Source organism: Mycteria americana, chromosome 1, assembly GCF_035582795.1.
Source record: "Mycteria americana isolate JAX WOST 10 ecotype Jacksonville Zoo and Gardens chromosome 1, USCA_MyAme_1.0, whole genome shotgun sequence".
Lineage (NCBI taxonomy): Eukaryota > Metazoa > Chordata > Aves > Ciconiiformes > Ciconiidae > Mycteria > Mycteria americana.
Window position 1 is genome coordinate 119,018,266 of NC_134365.1, and position 25,941 is coordinate 119,044,206.

General features: G+C 43.4%; 1 protein-coding gene across 3 annotated transcripts in view; it reads left to right on the forward strand.

Annotated features, from left to right (window-relative positions):
* Positions 1 to 2,894: 2,894 nt before the first annotated feature.
* The window catches only part of EVA1C (eva-1 homolog C), a 42,036-nt gene continuing 18,989 nt past the window's right edge, over positions 2,895 to 25,941 (forward strand). Inside the window, exons 1-4 of one of the 3 annotated variants that reach the window (XM_075517493.1) lie at positions 2,896 to 3,391; positions 18,586 to 18,782; positions 22,236 to 22,359; positions 25,406 to 25,558. In XM_075517493.1, the coding sequence (XP_075373608.1) occupies positions 3,265 to 3,391; positions 18,586 to 18,782; positions 22,236 to 22,359; positions 25,406 to 25,558 (601 nt within the window). In that variant the 5' untranslated portion in view covers positions 2,896 to 3,264. Of the gene's footprint in view, positions 3,392 to 9,940; positions 9,968 to 18,585; positions 18,783 to 22,235; positions 22,360 to 25,405; positions 25,559 to 25,941 lie in introns of those variants that run through there. The other 2 variants (XM_075517501.1, XM_075517509.1) reach the window with 2 other exon arrangements.

The following is a 25,941-nucleotide window of genomic DNA, read 5'->3' on the forward strand; positions in this document are numbered from 1 at the left end:
CTGTAATTCTACATGCTGAACATGTCTGGATTAGTTATATTGTCTTCCAACTACTGAGCATTGCCAGCTTGTAGAAACTGCTTTCAAGACTATGGCAAAGACACACATTCTGCGTATCAGGTTGAATAATACTTTCTGCCTCCCTACCTCTGTGTTTTACACTGCTGTCTCTAACTATTTAAGCACTACCCTTAGCAGGGAATAGCAGGGATTACCAAAAACGTTACAGATTTTAGGTTAATGTTGAATAGCAAAGTAGCCCCCACTCAGGAAAAAAAAAAAAGAAAAAAGAAAAAAATTGTAATTGTCAATGCCATTTTATTGAAAGCATGTCTTCAAGTCCTGTTGGCTGCAATGTCCGTAAGTTGCTCTCCTCCATAGGAAGGCTTCCCTAAAAGGCAGATATCTACACATAGGAGCAGCCAGCTGCCTCTTGTATTGTTATTCAACCCTCACTGCCTCACCTCCCTGGAGGTTACCTACAACATTTTGAACCTCTCCCAGTTCAGTCATTCCACTTGAAAACTGCCTTTGCCTTTGGGTTATACGTGCACAGTGCCAAAAGCATACCAGGCTCATTCCTGCAGCACTGGATGGTCTTTTTCTTACAGCACCATGGGGCTGGAAGAGGCAATGTTATCTCATCGGAAAGAGAAGATGCACAAGTTCTCATGAGGCAAACAGCCCCGCAGGATCTTCTGATTCAAAGCCTTTCAAGCATGAGTACAGGATATTTCTCAGTGATTTTTGACATGTTATATATTCTTCTGCATTGATTGTGTACTTGTCACAGATCCATTGTCTACTCGGAGTCACACACAGCAGATTGAGTTGCCATCCTTGACATCTATGTTCCAGGGATTAGTGAGCAATTCAGAGAGGAGGAGGTGACACACTTCCAGTTAGAGCTATAGCCTGGTGACCTGAATATGAGATATCTCTCCATTGATTGTATAGGGAGTGAGGGTCTGGCATCCTGAAGCCATAGATCATCTGACTGCACTCACTTGAAATTATGGTAGATACGTAGTTACGGTAGACATGGCAGGTATGAAGTTAGGGTAGAGAAGGAAGTTCACTGTAGTCATCTAGGCACCTTTCTAGAAGATCCGAGTATGGCTCCCAAATGCTTTCTTTTTGGGAGGGGTAAAAATCTGTGCTGCTTACAACATTTCCCTGGCATTCATTTCTGCCTTCGGTGGAACTGACCTGTGACAGCAAGTGCAGGAAGTGTCAGATTAAATGACCAGGTATGGCAAGATCAAGGGAAAAAATGAGAGGAGTAGGCAGGACGCTTCCCCAAGTCTCTTTCCAGTACCACGGTTGGAAGGCACAGGGTAACTGGTTCAGTTCAGAGGCAAACACTGTCCTTATCTGAAGCAGCCAGAAGGAAGAGCTTCACACACCTGGCAGGGCTACTGTTCTCTCTTCCCATCCATGTTTGCAGTTGCAGATGCTTCAGAGCTATTCCATTTTATCGGTGTTACTTCGGCCTCTTTGATCCCTATCTTTTACTGATATCTTCTACTGAACTATCTGAGTTCAGTAAAACTTGATGGAATGTCCCTGACCTCAGGCAGGTTCGTGTGAAACCCGCTTTGCTCTTATCTGCCCAAGACTAAGGAAGCATGACTGTAATGTATGTGTTATCCAGTTGTTGTTCTGTGTGTGAAGAGGGAGAGGGTGAGGAAAGAAAGTGGATTCAGATTCAAACATGAAGTTCAAGCAGGTCAAAGTTCAGTGTAACCTCCAGAAAGAGGTGCCGAAGTTTGGAAATTCAAAGCTGGATGTCATCCAACTTCAGTTGGAGCAGGAGGAAAGGAACGGATTTAACAGAATTAGTTTGGTTCCGTCATCTCTCACCTATTCACTCGTGTTTTTTTTCAGGAGAAAGGAGATCAGTGTGAACATGCATGCCAGGATGTAAACAACTAGATGTTCTTGCCTACCCACTTTATACCCAAGCACAACCGCAGGGCAGAAGATGCTTTCATGCCCCGTTTCCAGCGTTGCTTCTAGGCTCCCTTTCCCGAGGGCAGCTCAGGAACTAGGAAATGAGTGTCCTGATTTATTCTCTTTAGTCCCTCATACCTTAAAAGGAGCTCCAAATTATATTTGAAGGCGGCTTAGCAGGTTGTAACGACAAGTTGTTTGAACTTCCCACTGGTTTACTTTTCAGTCTTACAAAAGATTTCAGGGAACAACCTGAACTCCCTCAAAGTAACTTCAAGATGTTTTCTCACTTTGCAATGAATGCTTTAAGTAAGCCTACACACTTCAAACTCAGCTGTGCTGAACTGCATGGGTCTTAAAGCTAAGGGCTGCGATAAGGTGGTGTCAGGCAACAACATGAGGAAACAGAGAAAGGGAAAGTTTCCTTTGCAACATGGAAGAGTCAGGGCCATTTCTTAACACAGCTGTTTGCCCACTAAAATCCCTCATCCAGGGATCCTGCCAGGCAAAACTGTCAGCTGGGTTTCCCCCAGAGACCTGCGAGCCAATGTATAAAGACAGGAGCCGGGCTGGAGCAGTAGACTTGGCAGGGTCTGGCATGTGGGGCAAGGAGGTCTGAAGGAGGGAAAGCAGGGAAGTTGCGCTGCGGGGGACAGGGAGCGATGGGGAGCACCTTGCATGAGTCTTGGGAAAAATGCAAGCAGGGAAATGCTGTCACACGAGTCAGGGTGTGTGTGTAAGTCCGTGACAGCCCTCCAGCCACTGCCAAGCAGGAACGAGGGGGGGAAATAAGTTAAAAATAAGGCCCTTCGCACGGGGAGTGAAGGCGAAATCATGCCTCTTCGCCAAGAGGGAGGTGCCGGGACCTCGAACTGCCCGGAGAGGGGTGGAGAGAGCCGGGGGAGGGCGGGCGAGGTGCAGCCGGGTCTGAGTCAGCCCGGCCCGCACGATGTGCGTTGAGGGCAGTGCCAGGCACGGCGCCGCCGAGAAGCCTCTTCCCTTCCCCACCGCCCTCGTGGGCTCCCCCGCGGCGGCGGCGACGCGCCTCCGGGGCCCCGCGCCGGCGGGGATCGCCTCCCGCCGCGGCGAGGGCCGGCTGCGCTGCGGCCTCGGCCTCGGGCAGGGCTGCTCCGCCCTCCTCCTCCTCCTCCTCCCGCGCCCCGCCGCCCGCGCGGTCCCGGGGCAGCCGGCGCTGCCCCGCGGCGGAGGGCGCCCGGCGGGCCGGGGGTGGCCGTGCCGCCAGCCGGGGCCGGCTCCATCATGTGAGGCGGCGGGTCTGCCCCCCCGCCCCGAGCTGCCCTCTCCCGCACCATGAGGGAAGGGGATGCGGGGCACCACCCACGCCGGAGACAGGTAGAGCCCGGGCGGCTCCTTCGCCTCCTCTTCTGCGTGATCCTCGTGTGCAGCGCGGAGGTCGCGGCGCTCGCCGACTTCTCAGGTACGGGGCAGGCCCGCCGGCGGCGGCGGGAGGGCCGGCACCGACTAACGGTCACCCGGGGCGCGGTGCCCGGCGCGGGGGGCCGAGGGGCGCGGCGTCAGGGCTCGGGGCTCTGCCGCGGCGGCTGGGCGGCTCTGTGGGGCTCGGCGGCGGCCGCCGGGGCAGGAGGAGGGCACCTGCGCCCCGCCCGCCGGGCAGGGGTCTGGCGGCGCTCCCGGCTACCAGCCCTCCGTAACGCCGCAGGAGGGGAGCCGCCGTCCCCTGCCCCCCCCGGACAGGCGCGGGCGTGAGGTGCCGGCGCTCTCCGCCGCGGGAGGGCTAAGGCTAGGGCTAGGGCTAGGGCTGCGCTCCCCGGCCCGGTGGCGGACCCCGGCCGAAACAGCTCCGAAAGCTCCGTATTGACCGGCGAGCTCCAGGCACGTCGTGTCCCGGGGCCAGGACGCGGGCCTGTGCCCAGGGGAGCAGGGGCGTGTGATTCAGATGTGCCGTAGCTGCGGCACCGTGTGAAGGAGGGGAGGAAGGAAGAGAGGGTCAGGAGCTTCCAGAGGGGTCAGGTGGGAAGGGACTTGAACTGTCGGTTTCTTCTCAGCTGCGCGGTGGGAAAGCTATGCGTGAATCGGCCAGGGCCTGACGCAAAGTGCGTGGAAGTCCCTGGAAAGATTCCCACTTTCTCCTGGAGACTTGGAGCCGGGCCCTGAGTGAGCCGTCCTTAACTCCGGTGGCGAACAAATGCTGCGCTTCTCTCTGCTTGGAGGGTGTTTCGCCTCATAGCGCTGGGGTGGCGAGAGTCGCTTCAAAGTGAGCAGAGGCACTAGTTGTCATTCAGAAAGCACATATGTGGTCACTGCGAGGGTGCTGTGTCAGTGCAAAATGAAATGACTGTAGAAGCTGGAAAGACGTCCTTGTTTCCAGCAGAACGAAGAAGCAGTCTTTCTTTTCTGTTTGAGAAAGCTGCACTCTTGTAACTTTTCTTGCGCTCCAGGACATCTCACTGCTGTTAGAAAGTTATTTAGAAGAGCAGTTTTTCTCCTTTCTATATTTCACAGTAAGCACAGCATATTCCTGGCAGTTGCAAGCTTAAGGAACTGCCTGTAGGGCAGAAAGCAAACGTTATCCTTAATGAACAGAGCAGAACTTTCCAAAAGCCAGTCGAGTGCACCGGAACAAAGCTAGTATATAATTAATAGTCCAAATGTGTTGTTATGCAGAATAATATAGTTCTTGTTAATACAGTTCAAAATGCTGGTGATGGTTCTGTAGAAACCATTTTCTCAGCAATAGGAAAATACAGTTTGTGATTTTATTATTGTGTCCAACTTCATAAGCCTGAGCATTTCTAAGCAAGCAACCGCCTAATATAAAGACCAGAATTATATACTTGGATAAACCACATTTCTCCTATTAGATTCCTTTCACATGTAAAAGGCTTTTAAATGCTTGCTGTCTCATTCTTTGGGTTTTTTTGGCTTAACTGCTGGCTTGTAGATGTTAATTTTGGAATCACATGGTAGTTCTCCACAAGAAAATAAAATAAATGTTCAAATTTTCCATTTCAAATAGCCGCTGAGTTAAAAAATACCCCTCTAGTTTATCTAGGAAAGTTCCGCTCACAAAAGTCCATTCACTTTTCAAATGAAGTTATTTAGATAAGGTTATCCATGGTACGTTTCAGAAGTACAGCTGTATTCAGTATTCATTGTGCATTCAACTTTCTGAATAGGTAGAATGACCAAGGAAAAACCTCTGTCTCACCCCAGAGATCAGTATTAAAAATGTCAGGCAGACAATTCAGTAAGTAAGATGTAGAAAAGAAAATCAGATTCCAAAATTCTTGCCAGACTGGGAAGTTTCCAGGCCTGAACGAATTCTGCTCACATTTTCTTTTTACTTTTAACATGGAGATCTAATCCAGAATGACAGAAAAGACCAAAATGTTACTGGACCCTTTTAAAAAAAAGGTATCCAGCGCACACGGAGAAGATTTTAGCTACTTCACAAGTAGGTGCTGTGGGCCAGGAACTGTCAGACGTAAGATGACACCCTGCAGTGCCACCCTCAGTCTTTTTAATACCTGTTAAAGAATTACAACAAGCTCCCTAACAGCAGCTTCAAGCTGAGCTTCTAGAGTTGCTGAATTTCCTTATTTGCTCCCTCCCTCAGCAGGAACAGCGACTTGATTTTCATAAACTCTGTTGAATTTACATGAAAACAAATCTGCCTCGTTTAAAGGGGCAGCACCCTGCAGCTGCCAAGGTGCAGGCAGCTCCTGGGGGATTATCCCGAGGGATGAGGAGCAGGGAGCTGGCTCCCCCAGCTTTACCTACCACCTGCACTTTTACTCTTCTGGAAGGGGTCAGGTCTAACCCTGCCCTTCTGAGGGTGAAGCTTCTAGGCAGCAGGTTATAGGTTTCCACGTGCAGTCCATGTCATAGCAAAAAGAACTGAGATCTGCACCTTGAATGTTCTGCATGATTTGACCTGGTACTGGGAATTTAGGAGTGCCCAGAAAATTGGAAAGCCAGTTGCTTAAACTTTTCCTCCTTTTCACAGCTTTTATACTCAGATTATCGGGTGCATACTTTTTTGGGTCATTGCCTTTTCCGCTCTGTGTGTTTCCAGCATCAGATCTCTACCTCAGCAGCCCAAACTGTGTTCCTGTCTCCTCCCCGCTCTCCATTCTGACACCTTTCTATAATTGCTTCCCAGACTGCTGTCAGATTGCAATAACTGCACGTGTAATCTTTGTTGTTCTCTTTATGTGTGTATTAAATTGTGCTAGCAATTCTAACCTGCCCAGAGTCCATTTGTTAATCACAAGACCTAGCTGCTTGCTTGTAACAACACAAAGATGACCCCTCTTGGGATCTGTTTTATGTTTTGGAAAGGGGAGCAGGGAACAGTGTATGTGAATAGTGAAGGGTTATTCTTTTTTTTTTTTAATGTTTGACTTGTATTTATTTCCCCATTTAGAAAACTGTGGTCATTTTTTATGGATCACTTCACAGAACAGAAGCAGTGAAACCAGTACAGTATTTATCCCTCCCTTTTCATAAGAGAGAGGTTGGCAGCTGTGGCTGCAAGTAGAATCTCTTCATTTGCTTATTGCAGGTCAGTTGCTATTGCGATCTTGTTGTTACTCTTGCCCTTACAGGATATAGAGCTTCAGGTTCTTGTTCTCATGTGTTTCTCAGTCCAGCTTTTAACTATGAAAAAAATTTTTTTTTTTTGAGACATTTCTTCACTGTGCAATAACATTTTATGAATTGATACGTGAATTGGTATTTTCTAGGGAGAAAAATGTTCTGAAACAAGACTCCAGCAGCAGTTCTAAATCAAAGTCTGTGAGGAGGACTCAGTGTCAGTAAGCAAAATTAGTTTCTCCTTTTAATAACAGGAGATATTGGAGGTAAAGTGATGTTGATACACACAATACTTAAAGATCTGCATAATCTCTTCTTCTCCAGCAGTTTGGTGGCAACAAAGTACATATTTATTGATTGCATTGGTTATTGAAAGTGGAGGTTTTGTCTGAGGTCTGCAGTCCTCTATGTGATTAATTTTTAGAAGTGGAATCCAAGCATTTATGCCCCAATTTGAAACTGAAAGCTGAAGGTTTGGCAGGAGAGAGATTTAATCCACAGTTCTTTCCTTAGATCTTCATGCATATTGGTTTGATCCTACAGCTAGAGAATTTTCTTCCCCTCATGCCTACTCTTCAAAACACATCTAAAATACTTTTTCACTAAAATATTTATTCATGTCCACAGTTTCATTCCTACTTGACAAAGCTCTGTCCTCATGTTGTTTTTCTCAGTGATTGCTTGCAGCTTTCACATTTCAGATCAGGTCCCAATCCCGGAGACTAAAGACTGCTGTGAACTTTGCTAATTCTCCAGTCTGTGGGAGCCAAAATCCTAAATACTCTGGGCTCCCAGGAGACTGTCAGAAGTGAAGAGGGACACATTTTTCAAGAAATCGAGGCCATATGACAGCCGTTTCCTCACAGCTCCTCTGTGTTGAAGGACTGGTTCCCAAAACAGGCAAAATAAGGAGCTGTCAAAACCAGCAAACTTATATACTATACTTAACTTATATACTATACTTATACTTAACTTATATACTCTACTGGTGCTATAGAAAGCCCAACTGTCTGCTGCCACTGCTGCTGAGGGAGAATTGGTTTTGCTGGGGATGGTGGCATTTGCTCAGGAGCGTGTACCTTCCCAACAGCAGGAGTCACTGCTCCCTCATCTCATACCCCTGCCCTCCTTGCTGGCAATGGGAAAAGTGCTCGGCTCTCCCTTGGCTCTCTGTCGTAACCCTGCTCCTTCTCACACCTTTTCCCCATCTGCTGCAAAAGTGAACTGACCTCTTATCCGTCTGGGAACAAATTCCTTCTCTCTGGCAACACTGAGGAACACCCATTCACCTTTTTTTATACCCGATTCTTCCTCCTCTTCTTTTCTCCATGCTACTTTGAGCTTAGGCTTTCTGCTTGAACTGGCCTCCTTTGCTCACTTCATCAGTCAATCTCCCTTTCTTTACCTTGGTTCCAGCCAGGTTTTCTGGGCAGCTTTCAAGAAATGTGGCTGTAACCGAAGATCAAAAATGAAGTAACTGTGTGATTGCATAACTGGGGTGAAGAATGACTTTCTGGATGTGAACAGGAAAAGCAGCCGCTGCTTAGGTAGAACCTTTTAATCTTTGTCCACTGGTGTCAACTTTTCTTTCTTTTTCCAGAACAGTTCAGACAGAACTAGGCATTGCTTTAACTCCATGGACTTGATCTTCTGACCCAACAGTAGAAAACAAATGGATCTAATGAAAAAGCAGACCAGTTCACCCAAGAAATATAATCTGATCCTGTGGCCTTTCTGCATTAAAAGTTTCCATTAAGTTCTGTGGCATTCACCCATCCCAGATTCCCCCGGGCAAAAAGAAAGCAAACAAATGCTTTGAGCAAATGCTTTGTTTGTAATAACGTGGCAGGATCAATCATGACTGACCACAATGATGCAGAGGTTTTTTTGTTGGTTTTGTGTTGGTCAGATAAAATCCTGTATAAATTTTCTTGAGTCGGTTCTGTTGACTCACCGTGGCAAGTGGAGCTTGTCCTTGGACCAGGATATTTAAAGAGGTGCTAAAAGGAGTGATGTCAGTGATGTGTCTTCTTGATACTGCCTTGTAAAAGTCAAATGAAAATTTTAGTTACTTTGTTTAAAGAAAAACATTTCATTTTAGAAACGTTTCATTTTGGTAATATGGGAATTAAACCTCAAAGTCTGGTTTAAAGTTTCTCAAAGTGGAGTGGGTTTGGATCTGGGATTTGTTCTGTGGAACAGAGAGGTGTGTGTCAGAAGTGAGATTTTAGTTTAGATCATGGTGCTGAGATCCAAGGTTTTGTTTCAGGCCTGTCTCTGCAGTTCTCGCTGCTTTCCTGAGGAAGTGTAGCTCATGAAATCTCATTTTAGATGTGGATTTTGCCTAATATTTTTTGTTAAATCCACTGATCAGATTTAATCATCCGTGTTAGAGAAGTAAAAGCTTTGGTTCTATTAAGTTCCTACACACTTTGTGAGCATAAGCAGCTAGGCCCTACTAACATCCCCAAGAAAGGATGCTGCTCCAAAAGCTCTCCCGAAGTGAGTTAAAGTGTAGTGTGATGCTCCTGCCCCTACGACAGATGTTGGGAAATTCAGGCGTGAGACACAAACCTATAGGAAACCTGATTTCCTGAGCTCCACTGCTCAGAGACCAACATGTTTAAGTCTGTCTTTCAGATTCTTAACACCTTTGGGGCAGGAACTCTCTTTGTTCTCACTGTGCAGACTGCTGGCACCTGACACATCATGTTATTTTTATTCAAAATAAATAGCAGGGATTAGCTCCCCCCTGCCTTCCTATTCCATCTGCTGCTGATACCCTTCTTAGTAAGACAGAGCTTCCAGACAGTCTCAGCTTTATTAGAGAAAGGGGTTACAGGCCTGTTCCGAATAAATACTCAGATTTTGATTCAAGTGTCCCCAGACAGAGAAAGCACTGTCTGACCAGTCACCAGTTATCAGAATCCTGTCATCTGCCAACCATAATCTACAATTAAAATTGAAATATTTTGATATATTACCAAACACAGAGAAAATAGTGTCTTAAAGGGAGCTGAAGAGCAGAAGGAGGCGTGGTTGCGCCTTATTTGTTCAGCATTGGTGAGTCATTTCATCTGAATTTCTATGCATTTTAAGAGTTTTGTTTCAAAGGTCTATTGTGTGGCTTCTGGCAACAAATTAAATACCAGTCATGTTTGGCTTTTAATTTAGAATTAATTTTAAAACATCACTCATAAGACCTGATTGAAAGCCTATGGTGACTGGAAGGATTCCCAAGGATTTCACTGGGCTTCGGATGAGGGTCTCAACCCAAAAATATCTGTTTATTTTTCTTCATTGTATTTATTCTTGGATGGGAAGACAAGCATTAATTTTTCAGAATAATTTTGCAATTTTGGACTTCTCATTTCTTCAGGCTAAAACTGAGTTGGGGACGATGAAATGTTGTAAAGAAAATCATCAGGCTATGAGGGTAAGGTGGATTTTTCTTTGCTTTTCTGGCTTGGACTCGCTGTACTATAAGCCATCATAACACTGCAGATCTGTGAGCTGCCAGAGGATGGACTTAGTGATTCAATAGGCAGATTCCCTGATCTCTAATGTATCTGATTTTTTGAGTGGCAAATATAAATGGGAATACAAAAAATGCAGAGTTTGAGCTAGAGTTCTGTTTGCAAAATAAAACCTGTATTTTTGTTTGCTGAGGAGCTGGCAATGAACAGCCCCCCCTCTCAAGTTTGCATGGAGGTTCAAGTTCATAAATCCAGGTTTTCAAAGAAATATTTTCCTCTAGTCCCTGAGGTTCTCCTACTTGCAGTCTTTGGGAAGATTATAACTTTGCTGTCTCTTGGGCATAATGATTCACTCATTCTGTCTCCAGAAGTAGTTGCTGCCCACTGAGCCTTTCTCTTGTTACTTCTTGTTAATGGCACTAGAAGAGGCTACTCTTTCTCCAATCAAAAGAAGGATTTTTTGGCAAGGGCAGAAAAAAGCCTCATAGTCTCCCTTAACAGTGTTGTACCTCTTGTCAGCATCTTAGGATAGGAGGGAGAAAATCTTACTTTTCTACAGTAATACTTCCATTTTAAGTTCAAGGACAAGTGTTTGCCCCTGTGGCTTCACGGAATAGCTGGGAGAAGTATAACTGACCATAGCATGGGGTTTACTACAGACCAAAATCTTTGGGGATCAGTAATAGTTTGCCTCTTCCTAACACAAGAAGGGAAGAGGAAATAAAAAGAGAAAGTGAGTGAGAAAAAGGAAGTGCATAGGGATCTCTCCAATTTCCTCAGAAAGCCATTGGGATACAACGAAAATAAGCATCAGTCCTAGGAGACAACACAAGGGAATATGAAACTGTAGATCTGAAGGAAACAGAGAACAGCTGTGGCAGGATATGAGAGAGAGAATAGGCATCTGGTCTGTGAGTGCAGGACTCATGGATTTTCCCACTCTGAAAAAAATTAATACACTTAACGGCACGTCTGAGCCCAGTGGCATGGATGTGAAGAGGTTATGTGGTTCCTGGAGAAACAAAGTCCATTTGGTATAACCAAAAAGTTACAGGAGGTCTATACTTTCTTCATGATGTCTTGGTTTTGTTTTTCTAAAAAGAGGACGTGGCTTGGCTGCTTGCGTGTGCTGCTACTCACTGAATAAACCCTGTTCACATACTAGAGTTTGAATGTGGTTTTATGCTGAATTATCTGCTGATTACCTGTGTCCTTTCTCTGGCTCAAGTGGAACCAAGCTCTTGCTTAATTTGACCCTCAGACTTAGCAGACAGTGAGTTAGGTCCAATAAGATGGTTATGATCCACATTATGATCCATGAGGTATGGCTATGAGGGAAAAAACTAAACAAGACAATTTTCTTAGGAAAGCACATGTTAATAGAGCAGTTCATGGAAAACCTGACTGACATCTTCATCACTGATGCCTGTTTTGATTGCCATACTATCCCGAAAGCATTTTCACTTTTAACTTAAGCATTTTCTTATTGAAGGCTTAATTCTTCATCTGTCATTAAGGCCAGTGAAAACAAATAGCAGCAGGCTGATTAGTTCTCCAATATAAGTATGCTGTCTCTTCAGCAGCCAGTTGACTTTTAGCATTACTCAATTAGATTGAGTTGGAAGTGACAGTTCTTACTTTGACCTGTCAGCTCAGGCTTCAGTTTGCATGAAACTTGTAGGAACTTTATTTCTTTGAGCCCTGTACCCCTCGGGTTTGAAACTGGCCATTGAGCTTAGAAGTTGTTGAGTTGAAAAAGGGAATCGCAGATTGACGGAGATCATGATCTCATAAGCTTCATCTCCTTTAGAAATGGTCACCTGAAAACTCTCAAGGACTGATTCTAAGAAAAGCAACAGCTCTGGATGCTCTGAAACCAAACTAGACATTTGGAAATGTAAAGGTTTTTTTATGGTCACTAGCTTATCAGTGAAACTAGATTACCACTAGTTTTTCCAAGTGAACATCAAAAAGGCTTAGATAATATAAAAAATATGGTGATTATTGCAAACCAGCTTTTCATGCCATCTCCCGCAGTACAAGCAAAAGGGTGTAGTTTGTTGGATAGCAGTCACTTGTAAAGAGTATGAGTGGTGAGAGGAATAGTAGAAAAAGGCACACTGAAAAAACCAAGCAGTGGAGGGAAATTCAGTCAAATTAGTGACTATGCAAGAAAGCATATATTAAGCAAGTATGGATTTTTATGTGTATCTGCTGAGTGAAGCTATTATACTCATTTCTGAACTGTGAGTACAATAAACAATGCTTCTGCCTAAGGGTATTTCTTACTGATAAAAGACTGTAAGACCAGGTCTGGCTAGAATAACTCAAACAGTATGCTTACAAGACACTTGGATGAAAAAGAATAAAATGATGGGGCAAGGAACATAGCGTTGTGAATTTTAGAAACAGTGTCTTTCCTAGATAACATTTTGCCCTCTGTCATGATTACTAATTCTAAAAAAGAGCTACCACAGAAAGAACTTGCAGACAACTGAGATAAGAGACTAAAGAGAATTACGAGAGGCAGATCTTTGCTTCTGTGAATGGAGCCAAATAGGCATTGTCATATCCACACACACAGCCCGGCTCTGAAAGCAGTGATTATGCAGTAGCCCTGAACAGCATGGTCTGTGGTGTAGCTGCCTCTAAAGACCAGTGGAGGGTATGGCACAGGGGATGGGGGAGGAAACTTAGGGGTTAATTTCTCTTCAATACTTCCTTCACAAACCAATGGAGAAAATATTGCTGGAGAAGTACTGCAGCTGGATCCCAAATACCAATAAATATCAGATTGATGCTTCTAATGGTGTTTGTAGCGGAGTTTATCAACAATTCTGTTATCACAGCATGACATCTCTTCCTTCAAACTTGCCGATCTTGCTTGTGTATTTTTAATGACTGTTGGCACAATTCTTCATAAAACTACAGGAGCTGATGTAGATTTACCGAATGGATTAGCCTTCTGGGACTCCCACAACAATATGTGTGCTATTTCAATCTATTTTGATCTAAAATGGATTTGTGCGTCTTTAAAATGAGCTAGCAAATTGCTGTGCTAATTAAGCTAGATTGAACGATGCACAGGAACTAATATTACTAAATCTGTATATGAAGGCCCGATTCTGAGAATCCTCGTAGGCTGTGTGCTACTCAGCTTCAGGCTCTAAAAATACTACATTGCAAAGCTGCTCTCTTGCCAAAAAGACATTACATCAGTCAAAGCTGAGATTGCATTTAATACGTGCTAGGCATTAGACTCACAGCTTGAAATGCTGTTCTCCTTGATGCTTCCATATAGTGAGGTTCATGCCCGTGCAGTGAGGCTGGACAGAATATATACATTTCTTTTTTACGCTAATGGTGACAACTGAGAAAGGGCCTTAAGGCCTTGTGTTAGCATTCTGCACCATAAGGAATGAATCCAGCAAATCTGAGTACCCTGTACTGTCTTGTGACATACATGGGAGACGTAACACATCTCTTGGCTGACCGCTTCCAGGCCTTTTGGTAGTCGTATGTTTTTTAAACTGAAACTTTCTAAGTTCCCAGTTTCTTAGTGGTTTTAAGAGAAAAAAACCCTCTTTCTGGATTTTCGTACCTTCAGGTTCATTACTACCATTATTGTTACTATTCAAAGCAATAATGCCAGGAGCAAATGTTGAGTATAAAAACTATAACCTTTTCAGAGCTGTGTTTCACACAAAGAGGTATCTATTTACAACCTTTACTTTCTTAGGCCAGTTATTTTTGTCTGTCATTGTTATTACAGTTTGTCAGTCCTCCTTTGCAACAAGAAGTGATTAGTAAGGCTTAAAGCTTTGTTCAGCTGCTCAGCCTCAGTGTTTTGTGTGTTTTTCTGGTGCTATGTTTTTCTAGTTAAAGTTCTTTGTCAACACAGTGGATGCTGTGACTAATTTGGCTAATTCTGGAAGAAAAGATTACGCTTGGATTCTGCATTGGTGTTTTGAGTCTCAGTAAAAAGTTACAATGAGTGAGTAATCTGGGTTATGCAGACAGTTGGGTGGGATGATACCTTCTGGCCTTCAAATCAATGGGATCCGTTTATTGCCATATGATTCAGGCTTAACTTCTGAGCTAGTCTGTAACATTTTGTACATGATTTTGTATGCAGAGCACCCCATACATTGCTTATGAATGTGTCTTGGATAAATGGGAAAGCTCCTAGTGGGGCTTTCACACAGAGGCGTAGAGATGTTATTGGAACACTGCAGTATTGCCAAGTTTTTCTAATTTAGACAATTCTCACAGTAGCTGACTTTTTTTTATAAAGTTTCATATTGTTTTAAAGAAGAGTGACATTTGTTATTTTTGAAAGAAGGAGGAAATCTATAGTCCTCCTCACTGCAGAGTCACGCTTGAAAAAGTGACCGCCGTAGCTAAACACCACCTCCCCCTCCATCACCCAACAACCCAGAAAACAAAGAGAAAAAACCCAACATTAGGTTTAAAACATTAAGTCATCTAAGGATTTTTATAGGGTCTGCTTAAGATTCTGTTTGCTCAGGGTAAGAAACCCTGTAACTCACGAGTCTTCTGGTTTCCCAGTCCAGGCGCACACACAGCCACGACCTCACTCCAGGCATGCTGGGGCGAGCCGTGGTTGTGCTCCAGCCTTCGCTGTGCCCTGCTTTCCAGGGGAAGGGAATCTCCTCGTGTGGTGGCCGGAGAGAAGCTAGCAAGTACTTCCCTAGCACGTAGGGGACCAGGACTTAGAGGTGTGTTGTAGTCCAGGCGCAGCCTCTAGCTCCCATATTAGATACTTAAAAAAAAAAAGTTTTCTCAGAATTCACAGCTAACAGATACTGATTAATTAAACAAATCCAAACCAGAGATTCTGAACAACAAATAGTGCCCTGAAGTGCCTGTAGCCCAGGCGATGTGCTGGGCTGGTGCCTGAAAGTGACACAATCCTGCTGTCTGATTTGGTCGGTGACACAACCCTGCTGTCTGTTTTGGATGACCTGATTTAATTGTGCCAGTTGAGAGAAATGCAGAAAAGGAAGCGTGCCTCAGAAGGGGTGACAGACCCATTCAACTGTTACAATGCCCTCTCTCCTGACAATCACGGCTGTTATTAATTGTAGAGATAAGAACATATTTTTCCCCTAACATTACATTGTCGTTCGGCTAAATTTGTTGCCTCGAGGGAAATGTGTTTCTGTACAGAATTTGGTAAACAATATAGGGAGACTCATGGTCTCAAGAAGATGAAGCTTTGTAGCAGGGTGACTACATGGCCACGCTGCCCAGGAAAGGAGGGGAAGCAACTGGAAACCGCTGCCTCCTGTGCAAGCACCGCTGTGGGACTGAGGTGAGAGGCGGCAGCTGCTGAGAAAACTTTATTCCCTTGCTGAGCACAGGGCAGGCAGCGCCCCGGTACGTGAAGAGGGCCAGCATGAGGAGGGGAAAGAAGCTGGAGAAGAGCCAGAGGAAATGATGACTTTTCGAGTGGGAATTCTTTCTCAGCAGGGGCTGTGAGCTGCCCAGTCAGCAACTGCTCTTCGCAAAGGGCTGACTGCTCCACCTGTGTCTACATAGTCTGTGTATAGTAGTAAAAAAGGCAGGCTTATGTGGTCTGCCATGTGAGACCAGCAGTTTAGATACTAGTACGTCACCACTTCTCTTATCAGAGAACATTAGGTTTCAGCCAATTTCCATTACTATTTTTATCCTTTATTGTGTGCAAATACACAAGGATTTTAGTAACAGCAGAGTAACTTTAAATGCCGCTTGGAAGGCCGGAGAGCATGTTGTCTTATTTTCACCAGTCCATCTAACGCTATTTTTACAAATGAACCATATTGCTTATACAGAATCAGAGCAAGTTTTTTATAAAGGCATTTTTTTAAAGGATTGAATAGTTGCAATTGTTGGAGAAAGGTGCTTAGATACTGGATTAGGAATTTGCAGGATCAAAGTAGCAGTTAAGATGCCAGGGAACTCATCCAAATCACAACATAGCTGATATTCTTTAGGGAATACTGGGCTGTTTTGTATACAGCACTCTTGGCTCCAAGTAACTTAAAACCTGAAGAATTGAAATGATTACAAATATCGGGCTGAATCTTTCAAGGTGTTGAGTGCCCACAGCTCAGGTTGGGCTGAATACTCTTTTACACTGTGGCCCCTTATGCTATGATGGCAATGTCAAAGGCAGTCAGCAGCAGTAAATGCCACTGGAGGCCCCTTTACAGTATCAGACCGTAGCAAAGTCACTTGGGTGCAATTGGGCATTCGGCCCATTTTCCTGGCAATACTCAGCACCTTTCAGGAGCAGGCTGACAGAGGAGTGGCTCTGGCAGGAAAGCTCAATTATTTGTGAGCTCAATTACACCGAAAATGTAGGGGATGGATTTGTTGCGGGTTTGTTTTTTTTAACCTGTGAGAAGTCGTGAGGATTTCTGCTGGGCTGGTCTCCGTGAGATCTAGACTGCAAATACAGGGCGTGAAATTCCCTCTGTCCTGATTTTAGTGCCAGTGCTTAGACTGAGTTCAATGAGGTGAGGAACTCACCTACATCTTTGCTGCACTGGAAGGTGCATCTAGCTGACTCCTGTCCTCTCTTGGGCTCTAGATGAGGAACAGCAAAGACAGTAGCAGAGCAAGCTTCTCCTTTCTGCAGACTTAGTAACTGATAGGGGAGCTGAATTTTCCTATCCAGTTGCACAGCTGGAGCTGGAAAAGATGCCAGAGAACTAAAATATTTTATTTTTATATCATTTACTTGGAATACTTAAATTTCTATTTAAAAAACTTTAAAAAAATTCCTTGTCTTTGGTGAAAAGTTTAAAAAAGGACAAAAATTGTGAAAATTAAATGGCATGAGCAAACTATTTTTCAATATTTTCTTTGAGAAAACTAATTTTTGTTTTAACGATACAAAAAACCCTTGTCATTCTAGTTCTGATTCAGCCACCAAAACAAGAAAATATGGTTCGGTTTTTTTTCTCTGTTATACTTAACAGTAATAATGTTGCTGTCACCACAATGGTGTAAGCAAGGATTCTGAGGAGAAGATACTAGCTTTTTTCTTCAATTAGACCGATTATATGTTTGGAAAAGAGGCAAAGAATGGAAAATTATAATTTTTGAAATTAAAAAGATAGGTATGTAATCATGGTCTCAGTTTTAAAACTTCTACAGATCTTTTCTCAAATAAATCAGTGGAAGCTCTTAGTGCTTTCTCATTACTTAATGTTGGGTTTGGAGAATTTTGTTTGGGTTTTTTGACGTGAATGTGGATGAACTTGGTGTTCTAGAAGTTGGGAATTTGTTTTAGAGAGAATTATACAGAATTTAATGCATGTGTAAGAATAAGGAAACTATTCAAATATAGTTATTGTATGCACATTAATAAAATGTTTGACTAATAGTGGAAGAATTAGATTTGCTTTGATTGTAGTATATTGGTTTGTCATAAAACTCATGGGGAAAAAAGTGGTTTTGGGTCTAATTTCCATGTGTTTAAGGATGAGGGATGTGGAAGGATATTGCTTCATTTGTAGACTGGTATTTTGTATCCTTTATCTCTCCCGTCCCTCACGCCTCTTCTTCCCCTTCACCCACAAACCTTTTCTGCTTAAAGATAGATTTCAATCAAGTGTGACAGAGTGGTAGAGATATCAAAGCTTCATAAGTATAGGTGAGGAAAGTCTTTGAATTAAATTACCCGTAATAGTTTCCCATCACAATTGCTAATTTGTAATGGTCAAAGGTGGCAGCTTCCATGTTTCCATTAAAGTATTCTGCAGAACAGAGAGAAGGGCAGTAGGAGATTAAATTCATAAATATTTGTGGTGATAACAGAAATCTTGGCTAAAGAGACAATACATGATGAAATACAAATCAGAAAAACAGCTGTCATTGGCTCTGCTGCTGATGGACTTACTTATTAGAAGGTGCAAACAGATGGTACAGGTGGACAGCTGCATACAGATCCTACCTCTCCCTCTCCCGGTAACACTGTCAAACTCTCTAGGAAATACAAAATTCAATGTATCTTACTTCTGGGTTTATGTCCGGCACTTATGGACCACCTTTCCTCTGTTATCCTAGCATCTGATTCAGTGATACAGAGAGAATCACTTTTATTATAATTTGTGTGAAACACAACTGCCTAGGAGCCAGGATCGCAAAGCATCAGTTTAAGACGCGGTGTAAGGAATACCTTAGCCACCTGGAATGCAAGAGTCTAGCCTGCAAAACCGACTAATAGCCCTTCCGACTTCTGGAAACACGCCCTGGGATTGTTAGCAACCACGACTGGCAAGGGCCTGAGCCCATTTATTGTGTGTGAAATGACATCTCCGACATAGTGCTGCTGCTGGAGTGCTGGTAGGGCTCTGACTCACTGCCACGCGACCTCCTGTTTTCCAGACCTGAGTGTTACTAGCATGTAAAGGCTGACCCATTCACAGAACCATGTGGTGTGGCAGCGGGCCATACGTATAACCTTGACTACAGTGCCCTTTCCAGAGACTGATTGTGGTTTTCTTATTATCTAACAAGCTTGTCATTTCCTGTACTAGTTGTAACAGAGCTGAATATTTTCTAGGTTACCTAACCAAACTTCTGCAAAATCATACTGCCTATGCCTGTGATGGGGAACATTTGAGTCTGCACTGTCCTCGGCATTCAACAATAAGTGTTCAGTCAGCATTTTACGGACAAGACTACCACATGTGTAGTACTCAGGAGCCTGAAACCAGGATGACAGAACCCATAAACTGTGTGGCACCCACCTCTTTGCAGGTATCGCACGTTGTAAAGGTTCTTAATGCACAGAATGTTTTTGACGGTTTCCATGCAGTGAGCTATGCTGTGTGAAAATGGCAAGTGTTCACAACGTTGAATGAAATGACATCATGTCTTTGTCAGTTTACCATCAAAAGTATTACAACTGAAAGGATTTGTCTGGCCAGCAGGTTATTACCATAGGATTGTGAAAGCTTTGTAGATTGCCTTCTATTTTGATGAGCCTTGCTTTGGAAACCCCATTCTCAAAGTTCCCTAAAATAATCAATTCCCTTCTAATCAAGGTCTGGTCATGGCTGAGCAGGCCAGTCTTAATCCATCACACAGGCCCTCCTTGTCCACATGAGAGGATACAAACATTGGACAGAGGTGGGTTACAAATCCACTGAGTAAGATGGCGTTATGGTTGGTGTTTGGCTTGTTCCATGCCTATCTTCACTCACTGAAAAAGCACCGTGACAGCTAAGCAGCAGATCCTAAGCAGTTCTGCAGATACCTGCATTTCCATGAATACATGATTTGTATCAGCCATACCCTATGTTTTGTTTGCTGGGCCTGCTTAAATATAGCTTAAAATGATTTATGCTTCATAAATTATTACTTTCTTCTGTGGAGACTTTTGTAACAAGGCTTAGAAGGTCTGACTTACGCTTCTGTCAAAGGCTTGTTTCATCGTAGTGAAAATGCCCAGGGTTAGGCCAAATTCAGTAAATCATTGCAAAAATGAGTAGTCAATGGAATCAGGACATGTTCTGTTGGTGAAGCTGTTGTAAATGCTCTACTGAAGCTTTGATGAAGCTTGCAACATTTGTGCTTGCAGCTGACACATTGCTTCTTGACAAAAGGGAATGTCTGTTCCCACCACTAGTGAGTTGAAGAGTTTTACGGAGTGGTTTGGCGGTAATATCCTCTCTCCAGAAATGATATTAGGGCAGTTTTATAAGTGTGGCTTGCCCATGCTGTACTGCAACTTCTAAAGACATTCCAGACATGACCTATGGGCCATGTGAAAGTACATCTCTCCACCAAAAACAGTAGGCCAGATGCATCCTTGATGTCATTTTACCGACTACAGCGAAGTGACACCAGTGATTATTTTGGGCTTGTGAATGCCTTTGTGAGGTCTCCATGGGCAGTGTTTTCCCTTGAATATAATAAACACAGCATGGGATAACTGTTGTATAAACTATCATCATCATTCCGGCACTGTCACTGATCAAAGGCATGAAAGCATTTTGACGAGGCCACGAACGTGAGAGATACGAATGCTCTGCATCTCAGGGAGTTCCCGGTTCTGTCAAGGAGAAGAGACACATCCTGTAAACTGATTTCTTAGAAAAGAGCACCAGTGATCTCAAGCCTCCTCCCCTTCCCTTTGGAACCGCATCTGCAGTCTGCATAATTGCGCATGATGCTACCCTGCAGCCGGGAGGAAGCATAACAGGCATTTTTTACAGTGACCTCCTATTAAAAGGATCACTGCAAAGTTAGATCTGTCTCGAGATATTAACAGCCCAGTGCTATCTGATTATGAGTATCATTGTTTGCTTTTGTGGTTGTGTTTTTGCACAGCAACATGATAGAAAATGCAACTGCTGTTTGCCTTAAATAGGAGAAAATACAAACAGATGCGCAGGAGATGATTCAGTTCAGGTGCAAACAGAAGGTGACTCAGTAGGGGACAGCTATCTCCACTTACTAAAGATGTAACTCTATTTCACTGGCCTGTTCCAGAACCATCCCAATTAAGGAAGAGTTATTTCTTTGACTTGCAACTCTGTAAAAGAAGAATTGACTGATAAAATTAAGTCTGCTGTGCTTTTCCTTCCCTTTTAAACTCTTTAGAGTGCACTTAATACTCAAAAAGTGTTGGATGCAAGTCCTCTTCTTCTACCAACGGGAACAAAAAGGCAAGAGTCTTATAGGATCACTGCAATGTGCTGCCAATGTGTATCATTTCTGCTTGGGAGGGATGGCTTCCAGGGATCACAGGAGAGATTCAGCCACTGCCAAGTCTCTCGGCCTGGAAACAAAAGTGCAGCTTGTGCTATCACAGTGGTAAATTTGTGATTTGGCCTCTTGGTATGACTGAGACCCCTTCTGATGAGAAACAAGGCAAAAATTCCCATAGAATTCATGGGAGTACCTAAAATTATCAGAGAGTGGTATCTTACAGTTACTCCTGTTAAGAGTGGGGTGACCCGGAGACAACGCCCTCCTTATTGCAGCTTGCTATGATTTTAAACATCAAGAATCCTGGGCACAACAACACAGACTATCCAAAAATAGTGTGTATAAAGCCCTCTCTAAACTGGGCTTGGAAGGTGAATAAGAATTTCCTAAGTACACTGCTGCATTTAAACTGGGATTTTTTTAGGTGCTTTGGCTTGTGAGTGTGTTAAAAACTGGACTCGGACTCATCTTGGGCAATGTCTTCATATTTTCTATAGCTACAGCTCTGAAACCACTGATGAAGTGGGAATGCCAATGTGAGCACTAGGAGTACTCAGTCCTTTTGCTGGACTTGGAGGAGGTCCACATGACCCATTGCATATAACACTTCTGACTTTTTTATTGTCCTCCTTGTGTTGCCACTCACAGTGAAGCAGCACAGTAAGAACCGTGATATATTGCTGGGCCAAAAAATCTGGGGTAGATATGGCCTTAGAAGAACATTTAAAAAAAAAAAAAAAAAAAGCAGGCTTAGGATAGGCAGGCACATCTGTGCTATCCCATCAAACCAATAAACGAATTCTGACATTTGTTCAAGTGGCAAGTCAAGTAAATATCTGATAATGTGTGTAACTGCAAGCAAGAAGTAAGCGCCCCTTAAGCAGGAGGTCCTACATATGGCTTAAAGGTAGGGTTGTGCTTAAGTGTCACTAAGCCCACCAAGTCATTAGTTAGAACTCTTTCAAGTGAAGATATTACAGAGCATGATCAGGTGAACTTAAGTAGATCGAGATGAAATGGTTAAAAAGACATCTATTTGAGTTACCATGCTTCACCTGGACTTTGCACTCCCATAAATGCCATCAGGAGTCTGTGAGTGCCTCAGGCATGTCATGCTGGGGGCTGAGCGTGTTCCCACTTGCTCTGGGCGCTGCACGGAGTCCCAAGCACCGCTGAGGCTGTGGTGGCACACAGCAAGATCTGGCTGACTGGCTGGGGGCAGAGGGAAAAGTGACAAACAACAGCAAATCGGTAACATCCTAAGTTACCATGGGCATCACTGTGATGAATGTGTTCCCATAAACTTGGCCATAACTCAAAGTCCAGTAGAGATGTGGCTTAAATCCAGTGATACAGATGTTTCTTACATGTTTATAGCCAAAAGATTGTGAAGGAATGATTTCTGTCCTGTATAGAACAAAGTACAACTAAGTGTTCTCATTGCTGTATAGCTTCATACCTTGTTTTCAAGCCTATCCTTTTTGCCCGTTGTTCTAGAAAGTACTGGATGAATGCCAAAACCTGAGATCCTGCCAACTCCTTGTCAATAGTCGGGTTTTTGGACCTGATCTGTGTCCAGGGACCACTAAATTCCTCCTTGTCTCCTTTAAATGCAAACCTAGTAAGTAATCCACATCAGGCAAATGTGTTTTTCTGTGTGTTTTGTTGTTTGTTTTGGTTAAAATGCCACTGCACAAGGCTTTGCATAAATCCATGTGAAGTTTTGAGACTCTTAGATTAATAGCAAATTGTTTTTTTCTGCTTTACCTTAGCTCTCCATTGTTTTTACAACTTCAGCGTGCTTGCTGCCAATTTAAAGACCAGTGTAGTTTGGCAGTCAGATGTCAGACATCAGACTAGAAAGGAAGAATGTTTTGGAAATTATTTTTGAAGAGATGGCAATGATAATGTCGTATTAGAAAGATAGAGCTGAACAGCAAAAACAGATGCTTGGGCTAAGGCTCCAAATGATGAAGATATCATAATAAGGAATATGCAAAAACACTTAAGGAGGTAGGACCAAAGCTTTCAAAGATCCTCTGTTACTACCTCCCATTTATAGAAAAATGGCTGGAGGATACACATGTGTGGCTAACTGTATTACAGAATTTCATTGTAGAGTCACCTGTATTCTATGCAGTTAATTGGTATTGATATGTAAAGGGCCAAATCCTTCCTCAAAGAGAATGCACTTTGTAAACATGAGAAAAGTGTAAGAAAGATTAAGACAATCATCACGATGTTTCATTTACTGGTGTTTTTTAATTGTTTTTCTTGTTGCTATTGTATATGAGAACAAGCCCCAGTAGCCCAGGGGCTCAGCTTTTTTTGGCAGCTAACCCCCAGTGTGGCTGAAATGGGTCCCAAAGAAAATAGTTGAATGGTGATTTATGTGTAAGTTCACCAGCCAACTCAGAAATACCACCCCACAACTAAAGGAGAAAGCACAAAAGAGATTTTCTTTAATCAGAGCATTAAGATAGACATCATTGGTGGAATAGGAACAGGGGTGGCAAACAAACTGATGGGCCAATTTATGCAGAGCATTGAAGTCAGAGCAGAGATACGGGAATGGAGTAGGCAGGTGTTGTCTTTGCCAAAGCACTGACACAAGAACTCCCAGGGAGAATTACCGGGCCAATCATCAGGCAAAAAAAAAAGTCTGAAATTTATCATTTTTATGATCTGTTTTACTATCTTATAGTTGAAAGTTGGTTTTTTTTACATATTACAGTTACTGCATTATTAATAGTAAATGGATTTGAACATTATAGCTGTGTCTGTGTCATTCAAAATCTCTTTTTACTAATCAAAAGTGGATTGGGATCCTGTTTGTTATTTTTATAAACTGCTTAATATTTTTCCCACTGGAAATGAGCTACTGTGAATATATAATATTCTCTGTAATCTGGATTTTACAAAAGATGGTGAAAAGTGTATTTAACAGCAAGTGCTGCCTTCAGAACTAAGGAATAGTCCAGTTCCAGTGCAAATGACATGATTTCATGTGACAGGAAATTTATATTTGTAGGTAAGATACCAATATTGTTAGGCTTGGCTGTGGAAAACATCTTTACGCAGGAAATCACTTGAGTATAACTTTAAGTATATTTTACAATCTCCTTGCCTTCAAGTGGGCACTTAAGCAATTGCCTGAATCCCTTAGGTTTTCATCTATTTAGAAATATTGTATTTTCCTCTGTTGCTGTATCACTGCAGAGGTCTCTGTTGTATTCTTACCTTTGTCTTATACCACTTGTGGGTGTTTTTCTGTTGTCTGTAGTTCCATAGCCTCTCTGGCAACCACAGACACAAAGCCCCACTTTAGGCTGTCAGCCCTTGGGTCAGAGCCTCTGTTTTCTTGGCATGATCCTCATGGGTGTATGGTATGGCAGATGCTTCTGCAGAAGTAACAATCTGCAGCAGGTCAAGTATTTCTTAAAATCACTCTTTTTAGACTTAAACTTGTGACTGCTGATGAGGTTGAATGGAAGAAACTGGACTATTACCAAGAACATTAACCCATTTTTTTATTTGGTCTATTCTAAATGAAACAATAATGTTTTCTTTATTGAATAGATAGGAGGTTTTTCTCTCTCCAGTTCCCCTAGCACCAACACCCACACTCCACTCACAGGGATATCATTCAGTAACAATAAGTTTTCCCTTTTCTCCTGCTTAGCTCAGGAACCTCCTTTTCCTGTTTTCACATTTTTGAAGGACAAAAAAATGGAGCAGAATAAACTCTTCTCCCTGGCCTTATCTGCAGTAAAAAGGTTTGCCACCATACCTAAACCAGGAAGACTTGAGCGGTAAAGTGCTTCAAGCAGAGTGGCTGCTTAGGCCAGCAAGAGACCTCCTTGGCCAGATGGCAGATTTTAACCAGTTCCCTAGGAGGGATAAGCCATGCTTATCGTCTGGAAGACGATCTCACTGGCTTCCCCACCTCTGTGCCGAGAGCACTGCCAGTGTGCCTGTGCCAGCTGAGAAAGGGAGGGGGTGTATTTTTCTCAGGCTCCTGATTCACAAGGCTTTGTCAGGAAAAACTTTCAAATGAGCCCTTGCTGGATAGTCACGCCCAGGGAAACCCACTGACCTTGGTGGAGCCATGCAAATATAGCTGAGAGCACTGTCTGGCTCAGGATACATAGCCCGTCCCCATGCCTTTGTGCCTCCCATTCTTCGGTGCTCGCTCAGTGCTGTATGCGGTGGCACTGGGTGATGCCAGCCATCCCCATGATTGATGAGTGGTCGGAGCTCTCAGCACTCAGGCGGGCATCTGAAGTAGGCGTAGAATGCACCATTGTCCTGGGGAGAGACAAAAGGAAAGGATGAGGCTTCTCCTACTGAGCAGCGGTGGAAAGCAAGCCAGGAAATCAGGCGGGAAGGGGGGAGGCTGTTCCACTGGGAGAGGAGATTGGCAAAAGTTAACTTTTTAATTCCTTTCAAAAAGGAGCCAGAGGCTTTAGATAGTCATATGGGAGCAATTCAGTTGGAGGAAACGCTCTGCTTTGCTATTGGCTTTGTCTCTTGTTGTAACAGTGCCACATACCACTCGCAACAGAACTTGTAGAAAAGCTGTTTTCTGTCATGCTGCTATTTGCTATTAACAGTCCAGCCGAGTAAATTGCCTCATGCTACCATATTGTTATTTGCTTTTCTTTTAGCTGAATACAAAACCAAATCAGCATGTGAAAACCAGGAACTGAAACTCCACTGTCAGGAGTCCAAGTTCCTTATCATCTACTCTGCCACCTATGGCAGATGGGCACACGAGGAGAATGTCTGCTCGACAGAAGTGGAGCGCGTCCCCCCCTTTGGTATGTTTTTACGTTGTTGATAGACCTTCTCCAAACGGGTGCAGAGAGGCGGGGAGAAAACTTCAGGTGCAAGAGCAATGGCATTTTGGAAGCATCAGTGGTTGAAACATGAGAGACATTATTTCTGAAACTCAAACAAATTGCCCAGTACGAGGGAGAAACATGAGTAAGAAATGCAGCAAAGTAATAAACTTTCATATAGTTAATCAGTCCTTAGTATGATTAACATCAAAAACTCTAATTCTGTTGGCTGTCTTGAACTTAGGTGACGTATATTAAATATCAGCTGTTTGCCTCTCTTCTTCCTCCAACTTCTGACAATGATTAGGCAACCCGAGTGTCACGACACCTTGTCTTACTGTTACCTTCTTCTTTGATGTCTG